Raw genomic sequence first — 27,687 nt, 5'->3', positions numbered from 1 at the left:
AAAACTAAACCTTTCAATTTAACATGGATCCACCAATTGTATTGCCCTGAAGGGTTTTCTTCTTCATCTGCATTCATGTCTTACATCACCGCATCCTTCAGCCTTCTTTCTAGGCTGCTTCTCATTCCTCAATACCCTTTTGCTAAGATACTCACGATTTCTTCTCTGGATGTCTCTAACTTTTTTAGTGCATATAACCAGGAAGTACAGTCTTTGTTAACATAGACTTACAATAATTGTTTTCTGGCAGCTGGATTCAGAAGTGACTGCATGTCGTGCTCTCAGAGGTGGAAGAACCAAGCCTGCAGGGTGGAGATCATTATGTTAGAAGCATTTGAGCTTTGACTGACTTCCTTTGCAGCCAATACACAAGTTTTTATCTATCTCTATCTACGTGACTATCATTCTGCAGGAACATATTAAATTTTCTGTTTGCCTTTGCTGTGAGTTGGTAATACACCCACATGTGCGCACACAGACACCTTTACTTACTGTTGTTGGTCCAGTTCCCCGAGGTTTGTGGGTTGACAATATTCCCAGATCTTTGGTAGTCTATGGGTATTTCTTCAGCACTTAGGGCAAGGGTCACATCACTTGACTTGCAGGTCTGTGAACTCCCAGCACGTGACAAATTGACCTGGAAAGAGGTCATGACATTCAGCAAGTTGGGTCATTCGAATCAAAGCCCTCAAAGGTGAAAAAATTTGCACGGGTGTCTGATTATACAGATACTGTCCATCAAATTGAATCTTGATCACCTGCAGTTCTTGCGGTTCTTCAAAAGTTGTGGGGTCTTTACTGTTCTGCGAATGTGAACTAGAAACTCTAGGAATCTGAAGGACCAGATCCAAACAAACCTTCCTGTCACTTCCCTGCATTTCATTTTCACCTGCAGAGAAACCTATTTTAAGGGTTCAACTACATAGGAATCATTTCTCTTTGTGTTTTACCTTCAGGTGGATCCTTCAAATGGGAGCTGGTTTCCCAATGGTCGCCAGGCAACTCTGGATGCTTCCCTCGTATGACATGAAGTCGGGAAACGCTTGCATACTGGGCGTTTGGATGTGGATGTAAGCTAGGAGTGGCAAACTGCCTGTTAAACTGAGTCGGAGACAAGCACAGTTAATATGTATTCACCTATCCATTTTCAATATCCATTCCTTATTTTGCCGAATGTTGTGGTCTCGGCTATCCCGGATGACATTGGGCAAAAGACAAGCGAGACTCTAGCACAGGCACTCTTACCATGACCCCGAGACATACAAGGAAACCCGAAAACTGGTATTCCTGTTTTTCTTACAGCATGTTTGCTATTTTGCTTCTATTTTCCCAGTATCCTTGGTGAGAGTTGGTGGGTGGAGACTAAATTTCCCATAACGCCTAGCGCAGCTTAGCTCACTGATAGCTACCCTATTAGCGAGCACCGGTAGCCGAGGAAAAATCAAACATTGCTATAAAAGTTTACAATCCTCGGCAGCGCAACGATGCAACACCGAATGGGATTTTACAGATGATGCCAGTACAAAGCTCCGATGGAAGTCAACAGTTGCCACAAAGTAAGTTTAGCAAGTGTACCTGTAGCCTGTGAGCTCCTGTCGTGTCGAAGGTTTGTTTGTGAATGAGAATTGACAGGTAACACCATGATAAAGCCAGTCTGTGATTGCGCACGAGTCAGCAACTTTGTATCCAAAGTAGAATCTGATTATATACGTGTTGATCGCAAACCCTTAACAACTGGGCAGGCTCTCTGGGAACACGTCACAGGCAGCACAGTACCGTAGAATTCTGTGAAAAGTGTCAGTGAATTTCAATACATGCTAATTGGTCCCGTGACAAATAATAAAAACTGGATATTTTGATGAATTTATAAAACCTGGCCGGACGCGACGTGAAAAGTGGACATGTTCGGGCAAAAGAAAACGTTTGGTCACCCTAACTAAGAACTTCATTTATTTATTTTGTACATTGTTTGAGGCTAAGCTCAGGCACTAGTTGAGTCCAAGACTGAAGTAAAGCTCAACTAAATCCTGTATTATAATTTTTAGCACGCCGAAACTGCTGGTGTTCGATGCGCATCTGAGCCTAGCCTCAAACGATATTAAATAAACAAATAAATAAATGAGGATCTAAGTACAAGAAAAGTACAATAGGCTAACTTGCATACCAAAAGTCTGTTAGCTTAAATGCTATATAATTAGAGTGATCATATTTTGATTTCCAAAAAAGAGGACACTCGGCCCAGCCTCGAGATACTTGAATTTTACTCGAAATTCACTCAAAGATGCCTATAGACCCCAATCACCAACGTCACACAATCACGTGATCGCTGTGTTGTGCCGCCATATTGTCCGTCATTGTGTGTCCGTATTGTCATTGACTGTAGTTTCTAAAGGTGGATTCACTTGCAAATTATGGAAGCCCCGGTGCTTTCAGACGCTGTAAACTCATTGGATGAGTTGCATAAAAGCCGTTATTTGGAAAAGCTTCAGTCGATCCAGTCGCCAGATCCATATTTGATACCCAAACCGATGTTTCCTTCCGTCCGGTCCCGTGCGTCAGAGCTCGTCCTGAGACCACAAAATTTCCAATCATACTCCAGTTTATGTCACGATGAAAAGTCGGGTACCCAAAATCGGCACCGGCCCGAATATAAACCGACATTTGGTCAGCTGAGCGTCACCGTTGTCACGATTGTAAAATGAAAATTGATCGACAACGGGCCGGTGTGTGCCGAAAAATAGCTGCCCCGCGTGAAAAGTCCCCCCTGACGGGAGCGCTTATTTATAACGCTTTATTGACGTGAAAACATCAAATGTTTTCATGAACGCATTACAGTAATGGATTTACGACTGTAACATCGGTTTTAAATAATTAAATTACACAAAATATTAGTACTGTATTTTAGTAACATCGTGGACTGGGCCACATTACCATCTTTGAACAGAAATGTATTAGTCTATAGGTTTTCACGACCATATCCCAATGACAATCACACAGGTATGACATTTATTAGTTCAAGCAGAGTAAAATAATACATATTCACGGTACAAGAAAGTCGTTTCTGTGTGGGCGCTCCCGTCAGGGGGGACATTTCACGCGGGGCGGCTATTTTTCGGCACAACACCGGTTGTTGCGGTCACCTTCTTGCTGCGCGACCGTGGCGACGAGCTTCGTAGTCTCCGTCTGATGATGTCTGCGATCATGTTGGCATCATATTGATGTTTTCGCCCGTTGTCTAAAGGCTGTCGACACAAACGCATCATGGACCGAGATAAACAAACCGTGCTGCTTTCGAGATTTGCCCTTATAACAATGGGCACACAGCAACTACTAAAATGACCGTTTATCTTCTCTGTTACTGCAACCAACCGCCACACATGCCTTAACCATTTTGATTAATCAGTGTTAACGATTGTCAGGAAGGTTTTTGGGTTCGTTTACTAGGCGGTGATTCCTTAGACAAGCAGAAAAACACGCAGTAATAGGAGGAATGTACGTATAGCGGTAATATGTTAAGTTTGTAAACACGATGAGCTGACGGACAATATGGCGGCACCAGTCAGGGGGGCGGAGTTTGTGACGTCACGTGATTGTGGTCTATAACACTTTAAAATATTCAAAGTGTGCCTCCTCTGTCTGGATAGAAAAATTCTGTTTTATAAAACAAAAAAATATATATTGCCATATAGTATATTATATATATATATGTATATATATATATATATATATATATATTTTTTTTTTTATACTCAACAGCTTACAGGTTACTCAACAGGCTTTATTCTTCCTAAAAAATAATCCCCTCCCCCCCAAAAAATGTAAATAATGATAAAAAAAAATAATAATAATATAATGCAGACCCATGGAAACATAGTCCAGTCAAAACACACCCACACACACACAGTAGACTATGTGCCAACTAAATATTTTTATTAATTACAACAGCATAAATGTCTTTTACAACTATTCCTTATTGTAGTCTGTAACTGCCTGATCTCTTGCCAAACCGTCAACCCAGTAGATGGCGGTAATGCCCCATGATACAAGGGGTAACCTGCCAACAAAAAACAAGAAGAAGAACCCCCCCCCCCCCCCCCCAACACACACACACACACTGGTAGGAGCCACGTCAACGCAGGCAGGCGCTGCCCCCCAGCGGCCAGAGGGATTCTCTTCAAATTGGTCCCGTCAAAAGTGGACTTGTCGTGGCAAAAGAGGACATTTGGTCATCCTAATATTATGCTAATATTTACAAGATTGTTTCTGTTTCTGGTGCGCACCAGAGAGTTTGTAGTGGGCACCCCATCCTATCTGGTGGGCACCAGTTGGTTTTAATTTATTTTATTTCTGTCAATGTCCCTTTAGGGGCTCCGTAAAATTGCGACAAGTAATATTGCTGACTTTAACAAGCCAGAGCTGCAAATATGGTTCCTCATGTAGTAACTACTTTTCACCAAAAGATGGCAGACTCTGCCACTTCAACCATCGTTTGTAGGCGTGTTTTGATTCAAGGCTCAGTCAATGAGATGCACATCAATGAGATGCATGTGCATAACAAATTGTCTAGTGATTGCATAAATTGTGGTCAATTCTTACTTACCTGTTCATGCCTTTGATGCAAAATGAGAGTGTCAGACCGGTGGCCCGCTTTTTGCTTATACTGCTGTGTGACCCGCCTCTTCCTGTCTAAATCCTGCGACTGACATTCAGTTCCTATTGTAACCAAGTCCTGCAGACAAAAAAGAGCAAAATTGTGATTCATGCCTCCTAAAGTGTAATGACGTTGACTGGTCATACATACTCGTGAATAGAGAAGAAGAGGCCCCCGACGAGTGCTGTACGTCTTTGGGATGGTTGACTCTTCGTTCCCAAGCAGACTGCCACTGTTGCTCAGACGCAGCAGAGCATCATGGGATTTCCAGATGTAATAATCCTATGGCGACGAGGTTGAAAAATGTCAATGACATTTCCAAGGTTTGAAGTATTCGTGTTAATTGTTCAATATCAAAATCAAAGTTGTGAGCTGTCATTTGTAATTCGTTTCCTTAACCCATTCTCGACCAATGACAACTGTAAAAGTAAAAAGTCAATTTTTGGGGAGAGATAGCAGTTAGTAAGTTTAAATAATACATGAAAGCAGCGGCAGAACTTAAGGGGTGTGGCACTTAATGGCGTTAAGTAGGCATGGTTGAGTGAGGGGAGGGTCAAACAGAAAGGTAAAATGAAGCGTGGAGCTGTAATATTGACTAATCCGAGTAGAAATTTGTGTATGTCTCCCTCTAGTGGTGGCTGCCATGACTGGGGTGTTTACACACCTCAGTATTAGCCCAGCGTCAGTCAATGTAAACAGTAACGTGAGCTGCTGCTGCCTGTGTGCTGCGAGCGGCACACCTCAGCAATGGCGGACGGGCTACTTCCGGTCGCTTTGGTCATATTAGTCAATAATGTTTAAGCGTTAAAATATCTGAAGGGGGCCGCAAACATTTTTTCACTTGCACCCCACATACACACACACACACCGACACACCGGACGATCGTCTCAAGGAGCCTGCGAAAGCGTGGGAAAGGGCCCGCGAATAATTGCCCACTAACAAAACCCCGGGTCCACAAGAGGGGGTCACGTTTATGCCCATCGCACCCAGATCCTGTTCGAATTTGTTCTGCCACTGCATGAAAGAAAGTGAAAGCCAATTCTGATATGAACATTTTAAGTGAAATATGAGACACCGGAACCTGTGGTGTGAAGCATACGTCCAGGCGGCCATGATGATCTGCACTCATTGCGATGACCCGACCGCAGCCCCGACTCAGTGGCGACAGATACAAATCCTTCATGGTGTTACTTTCCATCTTGTCCAAAGAAAAAAATGACTAAACTATCAAACCAATTCCAGGATGAATGAACCCTTACAATACATGGATGAGAGGAAATCCTAGTGGGAGGAAAACTTGATCTTTTTAAATAAGGGCAATGGACGTACCTGCAACCGGCACAGTTTGGTTCAGCGCATGAGTGCCTGTTGCTAGGATGTATGATTCACTACTTTGTGTTAGTGTTGCCTTAGCTGCTTGGATTATTACACATAGACACATATGCACACACACACACAATTGGAAAGTCCAGGAAGTGTCCTGATTGTGAAAGTCAAGTACGCAGGGTCATTTTTTAAAAATTCTGCCCCAGTTCATAATTGCTGCATGGATGCACACTATAATAGAGGGTGGGGGAAAGGGGAATCATCGTTTGTAGAAAGATGGTTTAGTACAGGAAAGAATCGCAATAATTTGAAATAAAAAAAAAAAAAGTATTGAAACAATAATGTTTAATGTTTGCATTCATGTTAATCTCCCTATACCGGGGGTTGGCAACCTGTGGCTCTAGAGCCGCATGTGGCTCTTTAGCGCTGCCCTAGTGGCCTCATTGAGCTTTTTCAAAAATGTTTGAAAATGGAAAAATATGGGGGAGGGAAATATTTTTTTTGTTGGTTTTGTAGGAGGACAAACATGACATAAACATTCTTCTAATTCAATAATGTTGTAATGAAGTTAAACTTGAGACGGCATCGTACAACAAAGTAGTCACGTGGTTCGTCATTCTCTATAGAATGCTCTGCAGGGAAATTACATATTTACCGCATTTTCTGCACTATAAGGCGCATCTTCAATGAATGGCACATTTTAAAGGGATCCACGGCTAGAAAGACATGTAGTTCTTAAAAGATAAATGTTAGTACAAGTCAAGGCAAGGCAAATTTATTTATATAGCACAATCCAACACAAGGCAATTCAAAGTGCTTTACATCACATGAAGATCATAAAAATCACATTTACATCAATACAACGTAAAAACCAGGACAATCAAAATAGGAAGAAAAAAAACTTAAAAATCCCATTTAATCACAAATAGAATAAAAATAAAATAAAAATAAGACAAAAACTACTAAATAATAATTGAAATCAGCAATGGAGATAAGCACAAGCGGAATAGAAAGAAAGTAGATTGAGATATATAGACAGTTATGGATATGCAGTGCTAAAAAAAAGCGTTTTTAGCCTTGATTTAAAGGAGCTAACAGTTTGAGCATACTTCAGACGTTCAGGTAACTTGTTCTAGAGGTGAGGAGCATAATAACTAAATGCTGCCTCACCCTGCTTGGTTCTTGTTCTTGGAACATGCAGGAGACTGGTTCCAGACGACCTTAGGGGTCTAGATGTCTCATATGAATCTAACAAATCAAGCATGTATTTTGGTCCAAGGCCATTAAGTGTTTTGTAGACGAGCAGTAGTATTTTATAGTCTGTCCTTTGACTTACTGGAAGCCAGTGTAGTGATTTCGAAACCGGTTTAATGTGGTCCAGCTTCCTTGTATTTGTGAGGATTCTGGCTGAAGCATTCTGTACTAGCTGCAGCTTCCTGACTTATTTTTGAAGGAATTTAGTCCTCCCAGCCCAGAGCGCACGGGGAGGCCGGCAACAGAACGGAAATGTGCTCCGCCACCCGACCCCTCCGAGCGGAGCCAGGCCAGGAGGAAGCTAAACTCCGCGCGTTCCTGTGTTAACCCTTTGCACACTGACTCCATGTTTCAAAAGCTTGAAGAACACTCGCCGAAAACAGGTTGACAATTTATTCGTCGACAATGGTAAAAAACAAGGCAAAAACAGACGACGGAGGGACAGTTCTGGATCCAAAACAAGGCTACATGTTTCCGAGCAGAAGAAAAATCTGTCTTATCTCAGTGTCCAGTCTTTTTGAAGTCTTTGCTGACGCGGGTCTCGTCGAAGGCGTTTCTGGGCGTTGCTTTGGGGCCGCCCCCGCTGTGGCCGGTTTTGGGCGGTTGGGTTCGTGCGCGGATTGGGACGCCCGCTATCAACTTTGCTGTCCGGGCTGGTGGTGCTTGTTTTAGGACAAAACGCTTTGTCCTTGGAGTTTTGCTGAGAGCAGATTCCCCGAGTATGTGCGTCACTCTTGTGATAAGACGGCATTGTGTATCTCTATTTCTTCTCATTAAACTATGGTGTGCTATTTATTTTATATTAGTAGTGTAGTCCTACCGTAAATATGAAAATGATACACATTTCCTGATTAATTATATTACGTGTGTTAGCCTAATGCAAACAGTTATATGGTGTGTGCGATGACGGTATCGTTTCCCCTTCATTCCCCCTCTCGAGCCCCGACAGGGGATCGAAAAAACATGGATGTGGCCTTAGAACTCAGCTTTGTCAAGTGGTGGAAGAAATGTAGCAATTGATGAACAGTTTAAACAGGGATGTGCGAAATTTGTCCCCCTCAGGACTCCTGTTAAGTACTCTTTAAAACAATATGATACCGCCTCAAAGGGTTAATCCTTGGTTGTCTTCGGTCCCGTGGCTATAGGCATCAGCTCACAGTGCCCTCTTTGTACAGGTGCATTGAGACCGATTTTTCATGATCAAATAGACGGGCTACCCATCAAGTTATTCCTGTCGCTAGGAAAAATGAGATATACATTCAGTTAAATTAAATTAAATTAAATTAAAATAAATAAAAATAAAGTTAATCTTTAGTTAAGAAAAATGAGAGACACACTAAGCTAAATTTGGTCCATTGAATAACAACCTTTAAATCAGGAAAAGTGAGAACCGTACTGAGTTAAATTTTGGTCCAGTAAATGAAAATTTAAGTGCCCCTTTTTTCACTTCCGTAACGTTAGGGTCAACCACCACCTGTAGTAAGAGGGAACTGTGCGCAGCCCTGAAGAAAAAGGAATGCAACAGTGTGTCAAACATCTCAGAACAGCTTTTAAATGAAGAAAAAGAACAGCACTGACAAACTACTACATCTAAAAACATAACACAGCAAAAACATTCCCCCATTGACTAGAGAATGGTGAAAAAGCGGTACTGTACAAAAGCGGAATGTTGCAATACAGAAAAACTTGGACACCATGAACTCGAAACTCGAAATAAACGTCTTCACCCCTTACCAGTTGTTGAAAATGATGGACACAGACGCCTGTAGGCAAACTTTATTCCACCCCAATTAAAGAAAAACTTTATTCCGCCCCATTCACCAAAAAATGAATAAATATCCTAATCAAAAGTATATAAAAATAATAAAAGTTATATTCTCCACCCCAAATGACAAATATGGCTAAAGGCTAAAGAATAAAACTGGGACTTAAAAATGGCACAAATCTACCGAGTACTATGATTTAGAACCTAACGAAAAAATAGTAGTCTTTGAACAAAAATCCCAAGAACGAAAATGAATCTATGGTGATTGTGGAGATGTAAAACAATCCAGTGATATGACATGTGTCGAGGAATTACAAAACCCAAATGTGACTGCAAAAGATCGAAAAAATGTGACGGAAAAAATAAACCCCACTACATAAACAATGTGTATTCCCACCACTTACCAACAACGTCAGGGGCACCTTTCCACACCACATTTCTAACAGCAACATCCGCATGTGAAATCAATAAAAGGGAAAAAGGAAAGAAAATCCAAACCTTTTAGCGAAAAATAATATTACAAAGAACAAATAAACGAGAGCACTATAGCGACAGGGACCATGACGCTAAACCTATTTATTTCCATAATCAATTGTCGCTTCCTAGGACATGGGTCGTATGGGAATTTGTTTATTTTCTCCCAGTCCGGATCCGTCATGGTTGCCCCCCACCCTAGTGGATCCTAGTGTAGCTGTAATCTGTTCAACTCAAAAGAATACAGAGCCTGTAACATATTTTAAAACACTCCCTAATTAAAGCATAGAACGACTTTGCCTTTGTGTAGAACACAAACAATGAGCTTAAGGTGTCTAAAATATAATGCGGTACCTACAGGAAAGTTAATCATTAGAAAGTGAAAATAAAATAATAAAAGTAAAGAATCTTAATCAAATACATCTGGGACTATGTGGTGTACTTAAAATATGCCACGTACTCACACGTTTTAGTTTTTTTGCCTACTGCTTGTCGAGACGTCTGAGGCACGGTAATCTCTCTAACATTTAAATACTCTCTCAAACTCAAAAAGACCGGAAAACATTCACCTCGACGAAACGCAGCATCGTCAGCTGGGGTGAGTATAAAACCGTGCGGACAGTCGTGACGGCTGTCCCTTGGCGATGAACCATTATTTTGTGAGCACCTGTTCTCACACAACCACCAGCTCACGGCTCGTGCGATACCGCAGTCACAGCCCTGAGGGAATAGGTGGGGTCTGGAATCAAACCTTTGATCCTCCAACCATTGGCGATCCCTTCTCCCACCCGCGCAACCGGTGGTCCGTGTGCCGGTGCGATGGCTCCGCTTGTCACACCCAGCTCCAGCTCAGCTAGCGTTCAGGGTGAATGTCTTCCCATCCTGTCACATACACATCTGGTGTTTCAGGGGATCGATAAATAGAAATAAGGATAAACTTAAGAATAGCCGATTTGTCATACTTACTTATCTTAACTGGGCCTATTTGTAACCTTACCGCCTGAAGCGTCCCAACCGCACCAGTCTCAAAACTCCAACATGTGATGTGGCAGATTATTATCCTTAAACCTTGAAATCTTTTGGGAAACAATGTGGTCAGGGAAAACTTTAGATCGTTTTAATGGCCTCTGCGTGCTCCTAAAATGTGTCGTGCTATTAAAGCTAAGTGGGATTATGAATAGTATTATGTTTATAATAATTTACTGTTTGTTGGGCCTAAGAACTGTATGTTTAGAGTTGAACAGACTGTACAAGTCACTAAAAATTTACAATTGTCCGCATCCATATTAACTTTCAGTAATAATGTTGGTGTTATCTTGGCCCACTTAACCCCCTCTAGCCATGCCCACAATTGCAATTGTAAGCATGGCTATATCACTCATAGCTACTACTCAAAGTGCATTATGAATACCCGGTACATGTTATCATTCCCAAGTTACATCAGCTTGTGTGATACCCCAATTATCTAGACCAAATCAAAAACTATCCCCTATGGTGGTCTAAATGCCATCATTTGAGATCCTAACTCCCTTTTTTTTTTTTTTTTTTTTTTTCCAATAAGCTTAATAATATTGATCGTCAACAACCCTAGTCACAAGGAATCATTTTGTCAAAGGATGGGCGTTGTACATTCATTTCTACGGTGTGTGGTTGTCTACTACACGTTTAAACTGTTCAATGGTTACCATTGCAACAATCAACACAAAAACATTTATATGTCTTATTATTTCCAGTTTACAAACCCCTCATGTCCAATTCAGATCCCAAACAAAGCCACTCAGCAATAATTAAAATATTTATGTCTTGGAAAGTGATGCCTTTTCCTTTGTTCCTTATGTCATTCAAAATATGTATCTTTCTCCCCTTTTGTGAAACAATTAGGTCCCCCGAAAATAATTGCAAAATAACAAATCAGTGAATAGGATCAATAGAATAAATGCAAGTCAACCAGTTTGACTTTTTATAAAAAATGGAAAAGAATAGATGAATAGAATTTTTAGAAAAAAAATTCTAAAAAAAAATATGAAAAATACAGTTAGCACAGACATGGAACTAAACAACACTTTCTCCACTCCTCCTTTTTTTTTTTTTTTTTTTTTTTTTTTTAATATTATTCAAGTCCTTAAAAATAAAAATCTGTTCCATAAAGGTGTCCAAAGGAATGGAAAAATATCACATGAGAGTAATTCATCAAAAGATCAAGAACAAAAATCCAAAATGAAAACATAAAAATTGTCTTATACTGGGGAAATTGTATTTATAGGCAGTAGACTTGGAAAGGTATTCTGAAATTAAATTAACTCATCTCTAGATTCTGTCTCATTATTGTTGTATCGTTCGAGTATTATTCTTAACTTTTAACATAAGCAACTTCCCCAGCATAATAAATTGCATTTGGCACGATGCCCGTGTTTGTTTACGTTCTCAAATTTAATTCCTCCCCTCTTATGTAATTTGTTAATTCAATTCCTACTGTGGTCTTTCTCTTAAAAAAAAATTGGTTGCTAATTTCCCCTATAATTTCAAAGCACAAAATTTACCTACATTGGTCTTGTCTTTTCATCCCAGATCATGAAATTGGTGAAAATGTCTTATTCCCCTTTTTTATTTTATTTTATTCTTTTCTTGATTTCTTTTTTTGCAAGGATAGCCCAATTCTATCCGCAGGTGACCCAAAAGATTATATTTTAGTGAAATCTGGCATTTTCAAGTCTTTTTTTTAAAAACCTAAATCCACTTTTACATTGTCCCGTATATCAAAATTAACACATATAGGAGATTCTCCCTCCGCATTCTTCCGGGAGTCAATAGTGGCTAGGGAAGGACTGTCTTATCTATTGTTTTACCAAAACAACCAGAGACTTGAGCTTGAGATGACCCACTTTAAAACTTTGCTCTTTCCTAAACTTTAACCCTTTAGGCAAGGCATCTCAAACTTAAATTAGCTTCTATAGACTCCAAATTAAACGGAACTACAAAATAACTCCAAAATCAGTTTTACAAAAGTGCAAAAGGAAAAGAAAATATACTAAATGAAATTATTTCCTTCAAGTGTCAACAATGAAAAGAAAATATCCAAGTTAAGATAAAAATAAAAACTAATAAGACTTACTATTTATCTCATTCTGGGAACGTTATCTCCGATGTAAATTTGGAATCGTGATAAGTGTTATGAAAGAACCATTTGCTTCTTTTTTTTTTTTTTTTTTTCAAAGATGTTCTAGTTACTCTAAGGGGTGTTATGAATGTCAATTAGCTCAAATATTTACAATTCTTATATTGCATTGTTACATGTTTTATTGTGGCCCCCTATTTGATAATTTGTCAATTAACTTTGGTCATGGCCTGTCTCGACAAAGTTGGCCACTTATTTCCTACTCTATTTTCATAACAGCAAAAATTAGTTCAATTTTAATTGTCTTCTTATATCAAAACTAAAATCAATAAAGTTATCCTGTTGTTCTTTGGATCCCAGCTGAATTCACGACAGCCAATTCTATCAACATGTGATCCAAAAGTGACACTTTCCCCATATTCATCATGCTTGAATCCCCTAAAAATTACATTTCAAACTATTCGTTATACTAGAAGCGAGCCATGATATCAATTCCCCGTTACTAATTTTAAGGTGTTCTTTGCTGGTTCGGTTTGCATGTTTGTTATTCTAATAATTGTAAGTTCGTGGTTGAACGCATCACTTTAATATTCTTTTGTTTTATCTACATTCTTTTTTTTTTTTTTTTTTTTTTTAAATCTATAACTTTACCAAACATCCAGGGACTTCAGCCCTCCTTGCTCTGCTTGGCCTGAACAAGAGCAAGAGGGGCCTCCCGCCCATCGGCCCGCGCACCTCATTTTGAACACTGTGTTCCTTTTCTAATCAGATCTACTGATTTTTTAGAATTTTTACATGTTGTCCCTTTTTGGCTCTCAATTTTATCTTAAAATGTTAAACAAGGACTGGAAAATTCCCAGCTTCAATTCTAGCCCCCCCTTATAATCAATTTTGGCAAAAAACCCAGCGGATGCCGTCGAGGACCCCATGTTGCAAATAGGGGCCACCGACGGCCCGCCCTCCTTATTTTGAACACAGTGTTCTTTTCTAATCAGATAGCCCAACTCCAGGCGCCATGCCAACGGCTGTCTCCCAGAACGTTAACAGGGGCGCTTCCTATTTTTTCGGCTTCATCTCGAACAACACTAAGCAAAACAAAACGTCCACTTACTTTAACAAGAGACTACACGACACCATAGCAACTTAACATTTAAACAACAACAGTGGCAGTCCACCCCGGCTTCCCCATTTTAATTGTCATTTTTTATTTTTTGTCATGGTCAATCTTAGTGCAACAACTGAGTTTCAATTTCCGTGAACAACTCGTCTAATTTCTTCCCTGTACCCTCACAGCCCTCCTTAGCGCATTCATATAGCCATTTGTCACGGGTCCCTGACCTAAATCTTCGCTGGGCGAATGTGTTCATGGCCATGTCTCTTGTTCTGCTTACCGCAAGCAGCGAGGCCCTCTTTGCTGTTGGGCGTCACTTCCAACAGCGGCCTTAATACCTTTATTCTTTTTTAAGGGGGGACCACTTCCTAGGGCCTCCACAACCCAGCTCTCAAACCTCCGACTCGTCAGCCCTGAGGTGCGGAACCGCTACGTTCCAGTCCCGGTGGCTTTGGCCCGGCCTGACGCTGCCCGCCAGCCAAACCACCACAACCTTCAGGACAAGTATATGTCTATCCAAATTTATATGTATACCTCTAAATATACATATAAATGCATACACATATTGCGCGTACAGACCCCTCATCCAACTTAAAAAGTGGGTCGTCGCATCTACTCTATACTCAAATATACATGCCCATATCTATCCCATACACATATCTTTGTATGTATATGCATACATGCGCATGTATATATTACGTATGTCCCACCACATCAAATCGGGAAACAACAACCTGTTGTCTAGGAGCCAACCAGCCTGAGCGGGAGGGAAACGCTGTGTCCCAACCTGTGGTTGGCAAGCGCGAGTGGGGAGGGTGAAGTTGATAAAGGGGTGGGGGTCTGGTGTTATTTTAGCATTTTATTTAGTATTTGTGATATAATTATAGTATTTTAGTATGTAGGAAAGGAATGGAGAGGGTCGCGCGGTTGCGAGCGCACATAGACGTGCGCGCGCAATTGCGCGCGACAGGCGCAGGCAGCGGCTCACAACCTCTTTTGTGTTGTTAAGTTTCTCGCAATTTAATGAGGCTCCGGGGACACCGCTTCCTAATAACCTAAGCTTGTCCTGTTTTTTCTTTTTTTTTTTTTTTTTTTTTTTTTTTCTTTCGCCCAGCCTAAACTACGCGACGCATGGCGTATATGTTGCACTCTTTCTGAATCTACCCCTCTAGTGCTAAGACTAATGAAGACTAATGTTCCACTACACTTGTTTCCCCTTATTCCTTCAACAGAATGCACAAATCACAGTTAGACAAAACACAAAATGGTCGAAGGTCGCTTCAAGTCAACTTTCACCCGCCTTAAATTATGACAAAACGTCTATTTACCTTTTCGGCTTTTAGAGGTGCACCTAAAAGGGCTCCAGTTGACTCTTCCGCAGCCGTTCGTCCATCCCCTCCGTCGTCTGGGCCTATCACGTCGTCAAACCATCACGTCGGGTCACCAACTGAAGGAATTTAGTCCTCCCAGCCCAGAGCGCACGGGGAGGCCGGCAACAGAACGGAAATGTGCTCCGCCACCCGACCCCTCCGAGCGGAGCCAGGCCAGGAGGAAGCTAAACTCCGCGCGTTCCTGTGTTAACCCTTTGCACACTGACTCCATGTTTCAAAAGCTTGAAGAACACTCGCCGAAAACAGGTTGACAATTTATTCGTCGACAATGGTAAAAAAACAAGGCAAAAACAGACGACGGAGGGACAGTTCTGGATCCAAAACAAGGCTACATGTTTCCGAGCAGAAGAAAAATCTGTCTTATCTCAGTGTCCAGTCTTTTTGAAGTCTTTGCTGACGCGGGTCTCGTCGAAGGCGTTTCTGGGCGTTGCTTTGGGGCCGCCCCCGCTGTGGCCGGTTTTGGGCGGTTGGGTTCGTGCGCGGATTGGGACGCCCGCTATCAACTTTGCTGTCCGGGCTGGTGGTGCTTGTTTTAGGACAAAACGCTTTGTCCTTGGAGTTTTGCTGAGAGCAGATTCCCCGAGTATGTGCGTCACTCTTGTGATAAGACGGCATTGTGTATCTCTATTTCTTCTCATTAAACTATGGTGTGCTATTTATTTTATATTAGTAGTGTAGTCCTACCGTAAATATGAAAATGATACACATTTCCTGATTAATTATATTACGTGTGTTAGCCTAATGCAAACAGTTATATGGTGTGTGCGATGACGGTATCGTTTCCCCTTCATTTTTTATCAAGACCCGTAAATACACCGTTGCAATAGTCCAATCTGCTGAAAATGAATGCATGCATATGTTTTTCCATGTCTTGTTGAGTCAGAAGCCCCTTAATTCTGGTTATATTATTTAGGTGGTAATAAGCAGATTTAGTGACAGACTTTAGATGGCTATCAAATTTTAGGTCCGAGTCAACAATTACGCCACGGTTTCTGACTTGATTTGTAGCTGTAAGTGACATTGTGCTAAGGTGCCTGCTTATCTTTGACCTTTCATTTTTGGCCCAAAAGTGAGCACTTCTGTCTTCTCCCCATTTAACAGGAGAAAATTCTGGCACATCCATTCATTGATTTGATGAATGCATTTACTCAGGGAGACTAAGGGACTATAATCATGTGGGGACACAGAAATGTACAGTTGTGTGTCATCTGCATAGGTGTGATAGGAGATGTCATACTGTTCCATAATCTGAGCTAAGGGAAGCATATAGATGTTAAATAAGAGTGGTCCAAGAATTGACCCTTGAGGGACTCCACACGTGAATTTGGTTCTTTCTGACTGATGGTTTCCGATTGACACAAAGAAATCCCTATCATGTAGATAGGATGTGAACCACTGAAGAATAGTGTCAGTAGGCCCTTCCCACTGTTCCAATCTGCTGAGTAGTATGTTGTGATCAACCGTGTCAAATGCGGCGCTGAGATCCAATAGTAGCGGAACAGATGATTTGCCTGTATTGGTATTCCGACGAATATCATTTAGGACTTTGATAAGCACGGTCTCGGTGCTGTGTTGTGGCCGAAATCCAGACTGAAATGAGTTAAAAAGATTGTTTTGCATCATAAAAGTCTGGATCTGTTCGAACACAACCCTTTCGATAATTTTCCCCAGGAATGTCAGATTTGATATTGGCCTGTAATTACTAATGGTTGAGGCATCCAGATTAGTTTTTTTTTAGGAGAGGTTTTATTGTTATTACAAGTTATAATAATTTGATATTAAAACCCCCAATGTTTTCTTTTCAATAATTTTCCTATAATTATTTTAACTAGTAAGTCACCATTGTTGTTGACTTCGCTGGGCGGTGACATCACAGGGCCACGCATCCGTACTTCACAGTGTCACTCTAAAAAAAAAAAAGTGTCCCACTTTAATTATGTAACGTAGTGATTTAAATACCACAACATGTCAATGGCGAGTTTTGAATTAATTAAGGATCAAGCCAATGAGTGTGTTTTGTCCTTTGACTGATGTCGTAGTTTTCCTTTAATTCACAATGGGGTGTAAGGCAGAGAGAAAGAGTGGACACTGGCGTTCAGATTTGTAGCTCGAACCGCCCCGTTTTATTGGCATAAGCTTCAGCAACTACTTCACAACAAACATAAGTATCATATAGTGAAAATACAACAAAAATAATATTCATATCTCTCAAAAAATAATGTTCACAAAAAGAAAAGTGCTTCAATCTGTATTAATGAGGACCTATTCTCACACAGTTAAACAACAATGCAAAAAGAACTGGCATTCACATTTAAAATATATATGCATAATACACATAAAATTTACTCGAGTTCAGTCAAATTCTATTTAAACATTTTAGCAACTCGTTTAGCTCAACTAATACACTGGATGGCTATATTTAGTTATATTTATTATATTTACAATATACAAACTATGATGCCGGGAGCATTTATCAGATGTCTTGTTTGTTGTAATTGACTCTACTGGGGCATCAGTCGAGGGACAAAACACACTCATTGTCTTGAGCTCTTATTAATTTAAAACTCGCCAATGACACCTTGTGGTGTATTAAATCACTACCTTACATAGTTAAAGAGTGACACTATGAAGGATGGCAGCGTGGCCATGTGATGCCGAGCGATGAGAACAACAATGGCGAGCTACTAGTTTATTTTTTAATTTAAAAAAACTTATACATTTTATTAAAACGAAAACATTAAGAGGGGTTTAATATCAAATTATTGTAATTTGTTCTTAAAACGAAAACATTAAGAGGGGTTTTAATATTAAATTATTGTAATTCGTTCTAACATTTAACTTTTAACACCGGAAGTCCCGGAAAATTCTGGTACTCCTAATATTCCAAGCAAGGCTGATATAACCCAGAGGTAGCCAAAATGACTCAAGTGCTTTTGAATTGGTAAGTCGTTGACCAGCAGACAACAGCTGTTCATTTGGAAATGCAACCACTAGATATACATTGTGTTGGTATGCGGCCCAAACGGAGGGGAATGGCACACCACGGTTGAACTATTCATGTGATAGTTTGTGTCAGTTCAAGTCAAGCAATATTTACAAATGGAGTTTTACACTTTTTTTTAACCATTTTTTTCACTTCTCCTATACTCCACACACAAAAACAGAAAAAATGTGTAAATCCATGATCCATGCCCCTGATTCAGTCCTTCTAAACTATAGACACAACTCCTGCTTTACATTCAAATTGCAGTTCTAAAACACTTTGTTTTTCAAAACAATATTAGGCTCGAGCGTATGACGTGGCACTCGCGAGGTTTCCGCCGTTATCGCCATTTTGGAAGTTCGGTGTCAGAACCCCGGGAAACATAAACAGTGAGGCATTTCAACACAGGTCACTCTTTAAAAATGGTTGGAAATTATTGTGCGGTAAAGAATTGCAACAACCAATCGAATAGAAAGGAGAACGTACAGCTCGACGGAACCCCATTGAGTTTCTTCCGGATCCCTACATGGAGAAAAGGCGAGGGAAAGGTCATATCTGAACTTACCAAACGTCGAAGAATGGCATGGGTGGCCTCGATCAGAAGGAAGGGCATAACGTTTGATTCTCCAGTTACACACAGAGTTTGCTCTATGCACTTCCACTCCGGTAAGTTAATTTCGTTTGTTTACGCAAATTTCGGTAACTTTATGCCCTAAGTCGGCCTGTTGTTAGCTATAGCTACAGCTAAACAACTAGCATGCATACATGTGCATTGTCTTCATAAGACATAATTCCCGTCGTTGCTAAATGAAAAAGCTGTAATATGTTGACGTGAGAGAGTGGCAAAGAATTTGTACACAGGCTACATTTTCTGCAACAAAAAATTTGTACATCCCTGGTCACAGACTAATGTAAACACACATTGCCTACCTTTGCTCGAAAGATGGTATTGCCGTTTGCTATGGTCATAATGTTCAGGTCCTGCACCCAACCGCAGCAAAACTCTTCATAGCGATTTGTAGTTTCGGAATTGCTGATGAGTGTAGTAACTTACACCAAACACTAAATACGGCATGATGTCCATTTTGCGTAGTGGTGGAAGCTTGTCGACATCTTTATTCTATTTGTGTTCGGCTTGCTCGTAAGGGTCAACATTGTTCACATCCTTAAAATTGCTCACATATCTGTCCTTCGCCGTGGTAACAAGTTTGTCTCTGTATCGAACTGGCAAGTTTTCCTTACTTTTTTCCATCTTTGGCACTCGTAGTTGAATTGTATTTGCCGTTATGTTAAATGTCCCGTGATGCAGATGTGCTTCCAAAATGGCTGCGTTGTCGCAAATCTCGCATGATCCTGTGCTGCTGTGACGTAAACGCTCGAGCCTAATACACATTTGGGCCATTTTTAATCTGTTTTTTGTGCGTGGAGTATAGGAGAAGTGAGTTAAAAAATGTGTAAAAAGTGTAAAACTCCATAAATAAATGGAGCTTCACTTGAACCGACACAAACTATCACATGAAAAATGCAACCGTGGTGTGCTCCCTTCCGTTTGAGCCACATACTACCACAATTTATGTCTAGTGGTTGCATTTACACATGAATGGTTGCTGCTGTCTGACTTGCTAATTCAAAAGCACTTGGGTCATTTTGGCCACCTCGGGGTTTTTCCGGAGGAGAGGCCAAATCGGCCATTGCTTGGAAATATTAGGAGTATTTGTCTTGAGAAAGCCCGAGTCGGCCTCTGCTGGGTTTTCTAGTGTTAAGAACTAAATGTCTTTCTATCCAAGGTACCCTTTAAAACCATACAAGGTGCACCGCATTATAAGGCACAGTAGCAGTAGTAATACTAGTGGTTGGGGTTGTGTTACGCAACTACTAGATGGAGCTGCGTTAAGGGGAATAGCATGCCATGATTAAACAATATTAAACCATATATATAAGGCGCATTGGATTATAAGGCGCACATTGGGCTTTTGAGAAAAGTCTTTAGGTGCGCCTTATAGTACGGAAAATACGGTAATCATGAAGGCTCAGTATGTATTTGTAGCCAACTTAGTCATTTTGATAGTAGGCTAATATAGCTAATATAGATAGATACATGTGCTGCCTTCATTATTAGACTTAAATAAGGCTTTTCATTGTTTGCGGCTCCAGACTTAATTGTTGCTTTGGTCAAATATGGCTCTGTCAACATTTTGGGTTGCCGACCACTGCCCTATACTCTGCACTGACTTTGTCAATATTAAAATTTTGACACTCAAGATACAAATCTGAATAATAAAAGAACACAACACAAATGTACACTCAATGAGCAAGGCATTCCTTTTCTAACTTCCCAGCAACCCTTGAAATATTTATCCCTATTTTCTCATACTTTTCATTTACAGTACAGTGGTCATCCTACAACAATAAAAAGTAGGCATTATTTAAAATAAGTAAAAGAAAGGAGGGGAAAAGGGAAATGTATAAATGGATGTACAGTAATATTGTGATGTTTATGCAATTATACAGTACTGTATATTTAATTGGCACCCATGTTTCATCAGAAGCCATCTGATAATTTTCTATGACCTAAGCAAGCAAACCTTCACCAATTTAATCTTTTTTTTTTTTTTTGGATGATTCATTCATTGTCGTAATCTGGTACGTAATGAGAATTGTTTGATTTATAGAATACTATAGAATAGAACATCCCTTTATTGTCATTATACAGTTGTAAAATGGAATTTTGGCGCATCTCCCTTTACAGTGCAGGGGAAGTTCAAATCTCAAAAGTGACTTGCAAGTATAAATGTATAAAATCTAATAAATATAAAATGTGAATCAGATAGTCCTATGTTCAGGCAGTGAAGTAGCATCTATCTACGATTTAATGTGATATTGAAGGAACTATTTGATTTCCAAAATGTATTATTTTAACCCTTAAAGTAAAACTCTATACATTTTGTTTTTATTAATGTTTCAAACTATTTTTACTGTATGAAATAAGGTGGAATTTGCATGAGGATTTGTTTTTTACTTCATTTTTTGTTTCAAAAACATTTTTTTGTACCACATTTATCTTAAAGCAAACTAATTCAATTATTTATCTTAATTTTATATTACTAGAATATATTATATTTTGGATTACTGTACAGAGGGATTGAATCTAAACACTGTATTTATATGTGTATATATATTTGTCCGCCAGATGGTGCTACCATTCCTCAATTAGATCATGCACCAAATTTCTTGTTATGACACTGCGTTATTAACTAATTAAAGGGTTAAAACAATAATTGATAGGTTTCCGTTTTATATTTTGAGGCTGAAATAATTATTAGAATTAATTTTATCATATTTTTGTATAAACTGACCTTACGTGAACTAAAGTACTGAAAACCTTTTGATACTTTATACTTTTCTTTGCAATGTTTTGGTGTTTGATGATTATTTTTCAGATTGTTGTTCCAATCAGTCAAGTAAAATAAACACCAAACATATTTCCATTCATGTATTTATTTGCTTAATTAACATGAGCAACATTACAAAGTTTGAAGAAATTTAAATGGCGAATGCATACAGTCCACCAATCATTTTTAATAGGCACGCCAGCACACTCTAGTGGGCATTGTCTGTACAAAAAAAAACAAAAAACATTACACATAATTTGAAACCAAGAGCAACAAAGCAACTGGTATTGACCGTTTCAAACGACAAACATAATATATAAAGTAGCAGAAATCTGTCAGTTACAAAAAATATTCAACAATAATTATGATTATCAAAAACAAAATCCAGCAAATTTACATGATGGTTGAAAACATCAATGTCTTTGTGAACTTTTAGAGGCTAAAATGCCCCCATTTCAGGTCATGCTTTGACAAAAAATGTATATTCTCAATGCCAAAATGTCATTAGGAACACAATTTAAACATTCGAGAAGATGCTGACGTCCCTGCAGCCAGGCTTAAAAATCTGAAGGGTGAGAATGAGTTTGATGCACTTGCGGAACCAAGGATAGAAGAGTGCATAAATGATTGGGTTCAGACAGGAGTTAAAGTGGGTTAGCCAGATCTCGAAGGCAACCGTTGTGGCATCCACTAAGGTATCCTTGCCTGTTATAGTGGGCGAGTAATATGGACAGAAACAAAGCAGGAAGACTGCCACCACGATAGCTAGAGTCCTGGCTGCCTTTAACTCACTCTTCTTTACCATGCGCGGCGCCTGGATGGCACCCACCTGGGAGCGTATTCCGCGAGCGTGGTGGAAGGCGACGACTAACACCTGCACGTAGAGCACGAGGATGACGAGAATGGGCAAAGCGAAGGTGAACACCAGGTCGACTGTGCCAGCCACTTTGCTGATGACGACCACACATTCCCCCAGGCAGGAGTTGGATCTTCCCGGCTTTCTCAGGTGGTCGTGGAGTAGCAACAGCCGGTAGGCGATGGAGCAGAGCCAGCAGAGGCTCACGCCAACATGCATGGTCCTATTAGTGATGTAGCACAAGTAGGAGAGCGGCCTGCAGATTGCCATGTAACGGTCCGCAGAGATGAGTACCATGTTGGCCACCGAAGCAGACGTGATGATGTAGTCAATCACGTAGTACAGCGTGCACGCCACGTCGCCCAGGAGCCAGCACGCCTCGATGTAGATGATCTCCACGGGCATGAGCAAGACACCCACCAGGAGGTCAGAGACAGACAAAGAGAGCAGCAAGAGGTTGGTGGGTGTGTGAAGCTGTCTGAAGAGAGAGCAGAGCAACATCGTCAGGTCGACTGCAAACAAAGATTACATGTGAAACAACTCATTTTCTCGGCTTGCCTGAAGTAGGTGATGGAGAATATGACGAGCAGGTTGAGAACCACCGTGATGATTGAGATAGAGGACAGCAGTACGTAGATCAACATTGCCTGGCCAGGTGGCTGCTTGGGTGCCCGGCATGAGTTGTTTGCTTGAGGGTAGCAGACTTCAGGCAACTCGCCGCTTTCCATTTCCAGTTTGAAGGAAGCAGAAAGAAAGAGCAGGCGAAGCCACTTGCCACTCTGAACCAATCTCCGGTCCACTTCTCAGCTTTATAACTTCATGTGCAGGACAGCAAACTCACGTGATGGCATTAAATGAAATATTGATGAATGAAGGCCCGCCCCTTCACCTCATCTTTTGGTCACTCCATTATTATTTTTAATGATTGCATTCACTCATATGATGCAATTCATCAAGCATATAGTGTCAAAGCACGAACCTAATGGCCAAGGGTGTTGGTTTGGTCTCAATATTGGTAGGAACGCTAACCCTGACAAAAATAAATAAAAAGGGAGCCTTCCTTCAAGTAAAACACTATTACTTTTGTCCACAAGCACAGCCAAACTCAACAAAAAACATGAAAGCTCCTTTGGGCTTCTTAAAGACCACATAAAGGGGGTTAACCATTAACAGTAGAAAACATACAAGAGGATATTTCTCTCAAAACAGCTTCTTCCTAGAGTTCGAGAAATTCACATAGATTAATGTTAATTCTGATGCAGGTCGGACTTTCAGGAACAAAATTAGTCTTGTGTTCCCCATCTGCACAACATTGATGTCTTTTTACATTACTTACAGGGGCTGCTACTGGCAGGAAAAAACTTAATATCTGTCGTCTTTGAAGGGGGCGGCATATTGTATTTCTGTCGGGGCTGTGAATGCGTGTTTGTGTGTGTTTGGGGGGGTCAAGTCATCAGCCAATCAAACATGCGTTTAAGGGGAAAACATTCAACAAGTGAAAAGGAGTCAATATAGGTCTGAACATAATGAAAGTACAGTAATTCACTGAATAATGGTACGGTCAATTCTATCCTTACAACATATCCCAAAAACCTGAAGTCATTATATAATGCAAATAAGGTTGCTTAAAAGTTGGTGGGGATGATAACCCTAACCCCAACAAAAATAAATAAAAATTGGCCCTTCCTTTAAGTAAAAAACTACTACTTTTGTCCACAAGCACAGCCAAACTCCACAAAAAACATGAAAGCTCCTTTGGGCTTCTTAAAGACCACATAAATAAAATAAAAATGAAGACTGGGGAGAAGGTGGTAAACCTTGTTTCACTATATTTCTTACAGTTTAGCATTAACAGTAGAAAACATACAAGAGGATATTTCTCTCAAAGCAGCTTCCTCCTGGAGTTCGAGAAATTCATACAGATTAATGTTAACTCTGATGTGCAAGTTCTCCTACTTGAAAAGATTAGAGGCCTGTAATTGTCAACATGGGTAAACCTCAACCATGAGAGACAGAAATTGGAGGGGAAAGAAAACAGAAACTCACATTGTTTGATTTTTGAAGAATTTATTTCCAAATTAGAGTGGAAAATAAGTATTTGGTCACCTACAAACAAGCAAGAGTTCTGGCTGTCAAAGAGGTCTAACTTCTTTTAACGAGGTCTAACAAGGCTCTACTCGTTACCTGTATTAATGGCACCTGTTTTAACTCCTGATCGGTATAAAAGACACCTGTCCACAACCTCAGTAAGTCACACTCCAAACTCCACTATGGCCAAGACCAAAGAGCTGTCGAAGGACACCAGAGACAAAATTGTAGACGTGCCCCAGGCTGGAAAGACTGAATCTGCAAAAGGTAAAACGCTTGGTGTAAAGAAATCAACTTTGGGAGCAATTATTAGAAAATGGAAGACATACAAAACCACTGATAATCTCCCTCGATCTGGGGCTCCATGCAAGATCTCACCCCGTGGCGTCAAAATGATAACAAGAACGGTGAGCAAAAATCCCAGAACCACACGGGGGGACCTAGTGAATGACCTACAGACAGCTGGGACCACAGTAACAAAGGCTACTATCAGTAACACAATGCGCCGCCAGGGACGCAAATCCTGCACTGCCAGACGTGTCCCCCTACTGAAGACAGTACACGTCCATGCCCGTCTGCGGTTCGCTAGAGAGCATTTGGATGATCCAGAAGAGGACTGGGAGAATGTGTTATGGTCAGATGAAACCAAAATAGAACTTTTTGGTAGATACACAGGTTCTCGTGTAAGGAGGAGAAAGAATACTGAATTGCATCCGAAGAACACCATACCCACTGCAAAGCATGGGGGTGCAAACATCATGCTTTGGGGCTGTTTTTCTGCAAAGGGACCAGGACGACTGATCTGTGTAAAGGAAAGAATGAATGGGGCCATGCATCGAGAGATTTTGAGTGAAAATCTCCTTCCATCATCAAGGGTATGAAGCTGAGGCTGGGTCTTTCAGCATGACAATGATCCCAAACACACAGCCAGGGCTACCAAGGAGTGGCTTCGTAAGAAGCATTTCAAGGTCCTGGAGTGGCCTAGCCAGTCTCCAGATCTCAACCCCATAGAAAATCTGTGAAGGGAGTTGATAGTCCATGTTGCCCAACGACAGCCCCAAAACATCACTGCTCTAGAGAAGATCTGCATGAGGAATGGGCCAAAATACCAGCAACAGTGTGTGAAACGCTTGTGAAGAGTTACAGAAAACGTTTGGCTTCTGTTATTGCCAACAAAGGGTCCATAACAAAGTACTGAGATGAACTTTTGGTATTGACCAAATACTTATTTTCCACCATGATTTGCAAAGAAATTCTTTAAAAATCAAACAACTTGATTTTCTGTTTTTTCCCACATTCTGTCTCTCATGGTTGAGGTTTACCCATGTTGAAAATTACAGGCCTCTCTAATATTTTCAAGTGGGAGAACCTGCATAATTAGTGGTTGACTAAATACTTATTTGCCCCGCTGTATGCTCTGTGGGTGTTTATTTTTTGACAAAAACAAAACAAGAAAAATAAACTCTTTTTATTCCTATTAAAATTATAATGATTAATATTTAAATTTGCAAACGATTACCTAATGTTCTAATTTTCTTTGTGGCCCCCCATAAGAGCATGGGCCCTTAGAATCAGTATCACTTTTACCCTATACGGGGCTCCTGAGTGTGATGCATCATTCAGTTATTATACTCCTCACCTCTGGAATAACATGCATCTTTAGTCAATGATATTTACACACAACAGTCAGTGGGTCCTTCAAAAATTGTTTATAGGGCCAGATGGGGCCACTGAAATCCTGGGATGGCAACCCAAAATGAAAAGCCATAATTTCAGGTTTTTATTATGCTGTCTCAGTAAAAAGGCCAGAAAAATCTAACAATATACTGGCAAGTGGGGTAGGGAGTGGGGTGTCCAACAAATTTATAGGGGGGCCGCGGCCACACCCCTTTGGTGCCGCCACTGACAACAGTGTACTGGTCCCTCTCAAAAAATTAGCATATTGTGATAAAGTTCATTATTTTCTGTAATGTACTGGTAAACATTAGACTTTCATATATTTTAGATCCATTACACACAACTGAAGTAGTTCAAGCCTTTTATTGTTTTAATATTGACGATTTTGGCAAAAAAAAAAAAAAAAGTCAAGAAAACCCAAAAATCCCTGTCTACAAAAATTAGCATATCGTGGAAAGGTACTCTAAAGAAGCTACTACCCTTATCATCTGAATCAACGAATTAACTCAAAACCCCTGCGAAAGATTCCTGAGGCCTTTAAAAACTCCCAGCCTGGTTCATGACTCAAAACCGCAATCATGGGCAAGACTGCCGACCTGACTGCTGTCCAAAAGGCCATCACTGACACTCTCAAGCAAGAGGTTAAGACACAGAAAGAAATTTCTGCAGAGTGCTGTATCAAGGCACCTCAGTGGAAAGTCTGTGGGAAGGAAAAAGTGTGGCAGGAAATTCTGCACAACCAGAAGAGGTGACCGCACCCTGAGAAAAATTGTGGCGAAGGGCCGATTCCAGACCTTGGGGGACCTGCAGAAACAGTGGACTGAGTCTGGAGTAGAAACATCCACAGCCACCGCGCACTGGCGTGTGCTGGAAATGGGCAACAGGTTCCCCATTCACCAGGTCAAGCCACTTTTGAACCTGAAACAGCGGCAGAAGTGCCTGACCTGGGCTACAGAGAAGCAGCACTGGACTGTTGCTCAGTGGTCTAAAGTACTTTTTTCAAATGAAAGCAAATTCAAGGTGCCAGAGTTTGGAGGAAGGCTGCTGGGGAGAAGGAAATGCCAAAATGCCTGAAGTCCAGTGTCAAGTACCCACAGTCAGTGATGGTCTGGGGTGCCATGTCAGCTGCTGGTGTTGGTCTTCTGTGTTTTATCAAGGGCAGGGTCAATGCAGCTAGCTATCAGGAGATTTTGGAGCACTTCATGCTTCCATCTGCTGAAAAGCTTTATGGAGATGAAGATTTCATTTTTCAGCACGACCTGGCACCTGCTCACAGTGCCAAAACCACTGGTAAATGGTTTACTGGCCATGGCATTACTGTGCTCAATTGGCCTGCCAACTCTCCTGACCTGAACCCCATACAGAATCTGTGGGATATTGTGAAGAGGAAGTTGAGAGACACCAGACCCATCACTGTGGATGAGCTTAAGGCCGCTATTGAAGCATCCTGGGCCTCCATAACACCTCAGCAGTGCCACAGGCTGATTGCCTCCATGCCACGCCGCATTGAATTTCTGCAAAAGGATTCCAGACCAAGTATTGAGTTCATAGGGTTGACTTATTTTGTGTTGGAATTGTTGTGCATAGCGTTAACATTTATGCT

The 27,687-nt window shown here is 40.7% G+C and overlaps 2 protein-coding genes across 2 annotated transcripts; both read right to left on the bottom strand.

Annotated features, from left to right (window-relative positions):
- Positions 1 to 38: 38 nt before the first annotated feature.
- Positions 39 to 16,979, bottom strand: LOC130927526 (uncharacterized). Its single transcript, XM_057853417.1, has 7 exons — positions 16,929 to 16,979; positions 4,802 to 4,933; positions 4,601 to 4,729; positions 951 to 1,101; positions 759 to 889; positions 493 to 637; positions 39 to 302 (listed from the first exon to the last, which is right to left on the bottom strand). Exons 1-7 carry the CDS (start codon positions 16,929 to 16,931, stop codon positions 217 to 219), a joined length of 777 nt encoding a protein of 258 aa, XP_057709400.1. The 5' UTR covers positions 16,932 to 16,979; the 3' UTR covers positions 39 to 216.
- Positions 16,980 to 21,980: 5,001 nt separating this feature from the next.
- LOC130926652 (trace amine-associated receptor 13c-like) lies at positions 21,981 to 23,047 on the bottom strand. Its single transcript, XM_057851677.1, has 2 exons — positions 22,878 to 23,047; positions 21,981 to 22,797 (listed from the first exon to the last, which is right to left on the bottom strand). The coding sequence occupies exons 1-2, from the start codon at positions 23,045 to 23,047 to the stop codon at positions 21,981 to 21,983; spliced, it is 987 nt and encodes a 328-aa protein (XP_057707660.1).
- Positions 23,048 to 27,687: the final 4,640 nt, after the last annotated feature.

This window comes from Corythoichthys intestinalis, chromosome 12 (assembly GCF_030265065.1).
Source record: "Corythoichthys intestinalis isolate RoL2023-P3 chromosome 12, ASM3026506v1, whole genome shotgun sequence".
NCBI classification, from domain to species: Eukaryota; Metazoa; Chordata; class Actinopteri; order Syngnathiformes; family Syngnathidae; genus Corythoichthys; species Corythoichthys intestinalis.
This window is presented reverse-complemented; position numbering and strand designations above follow the sequence as displayed.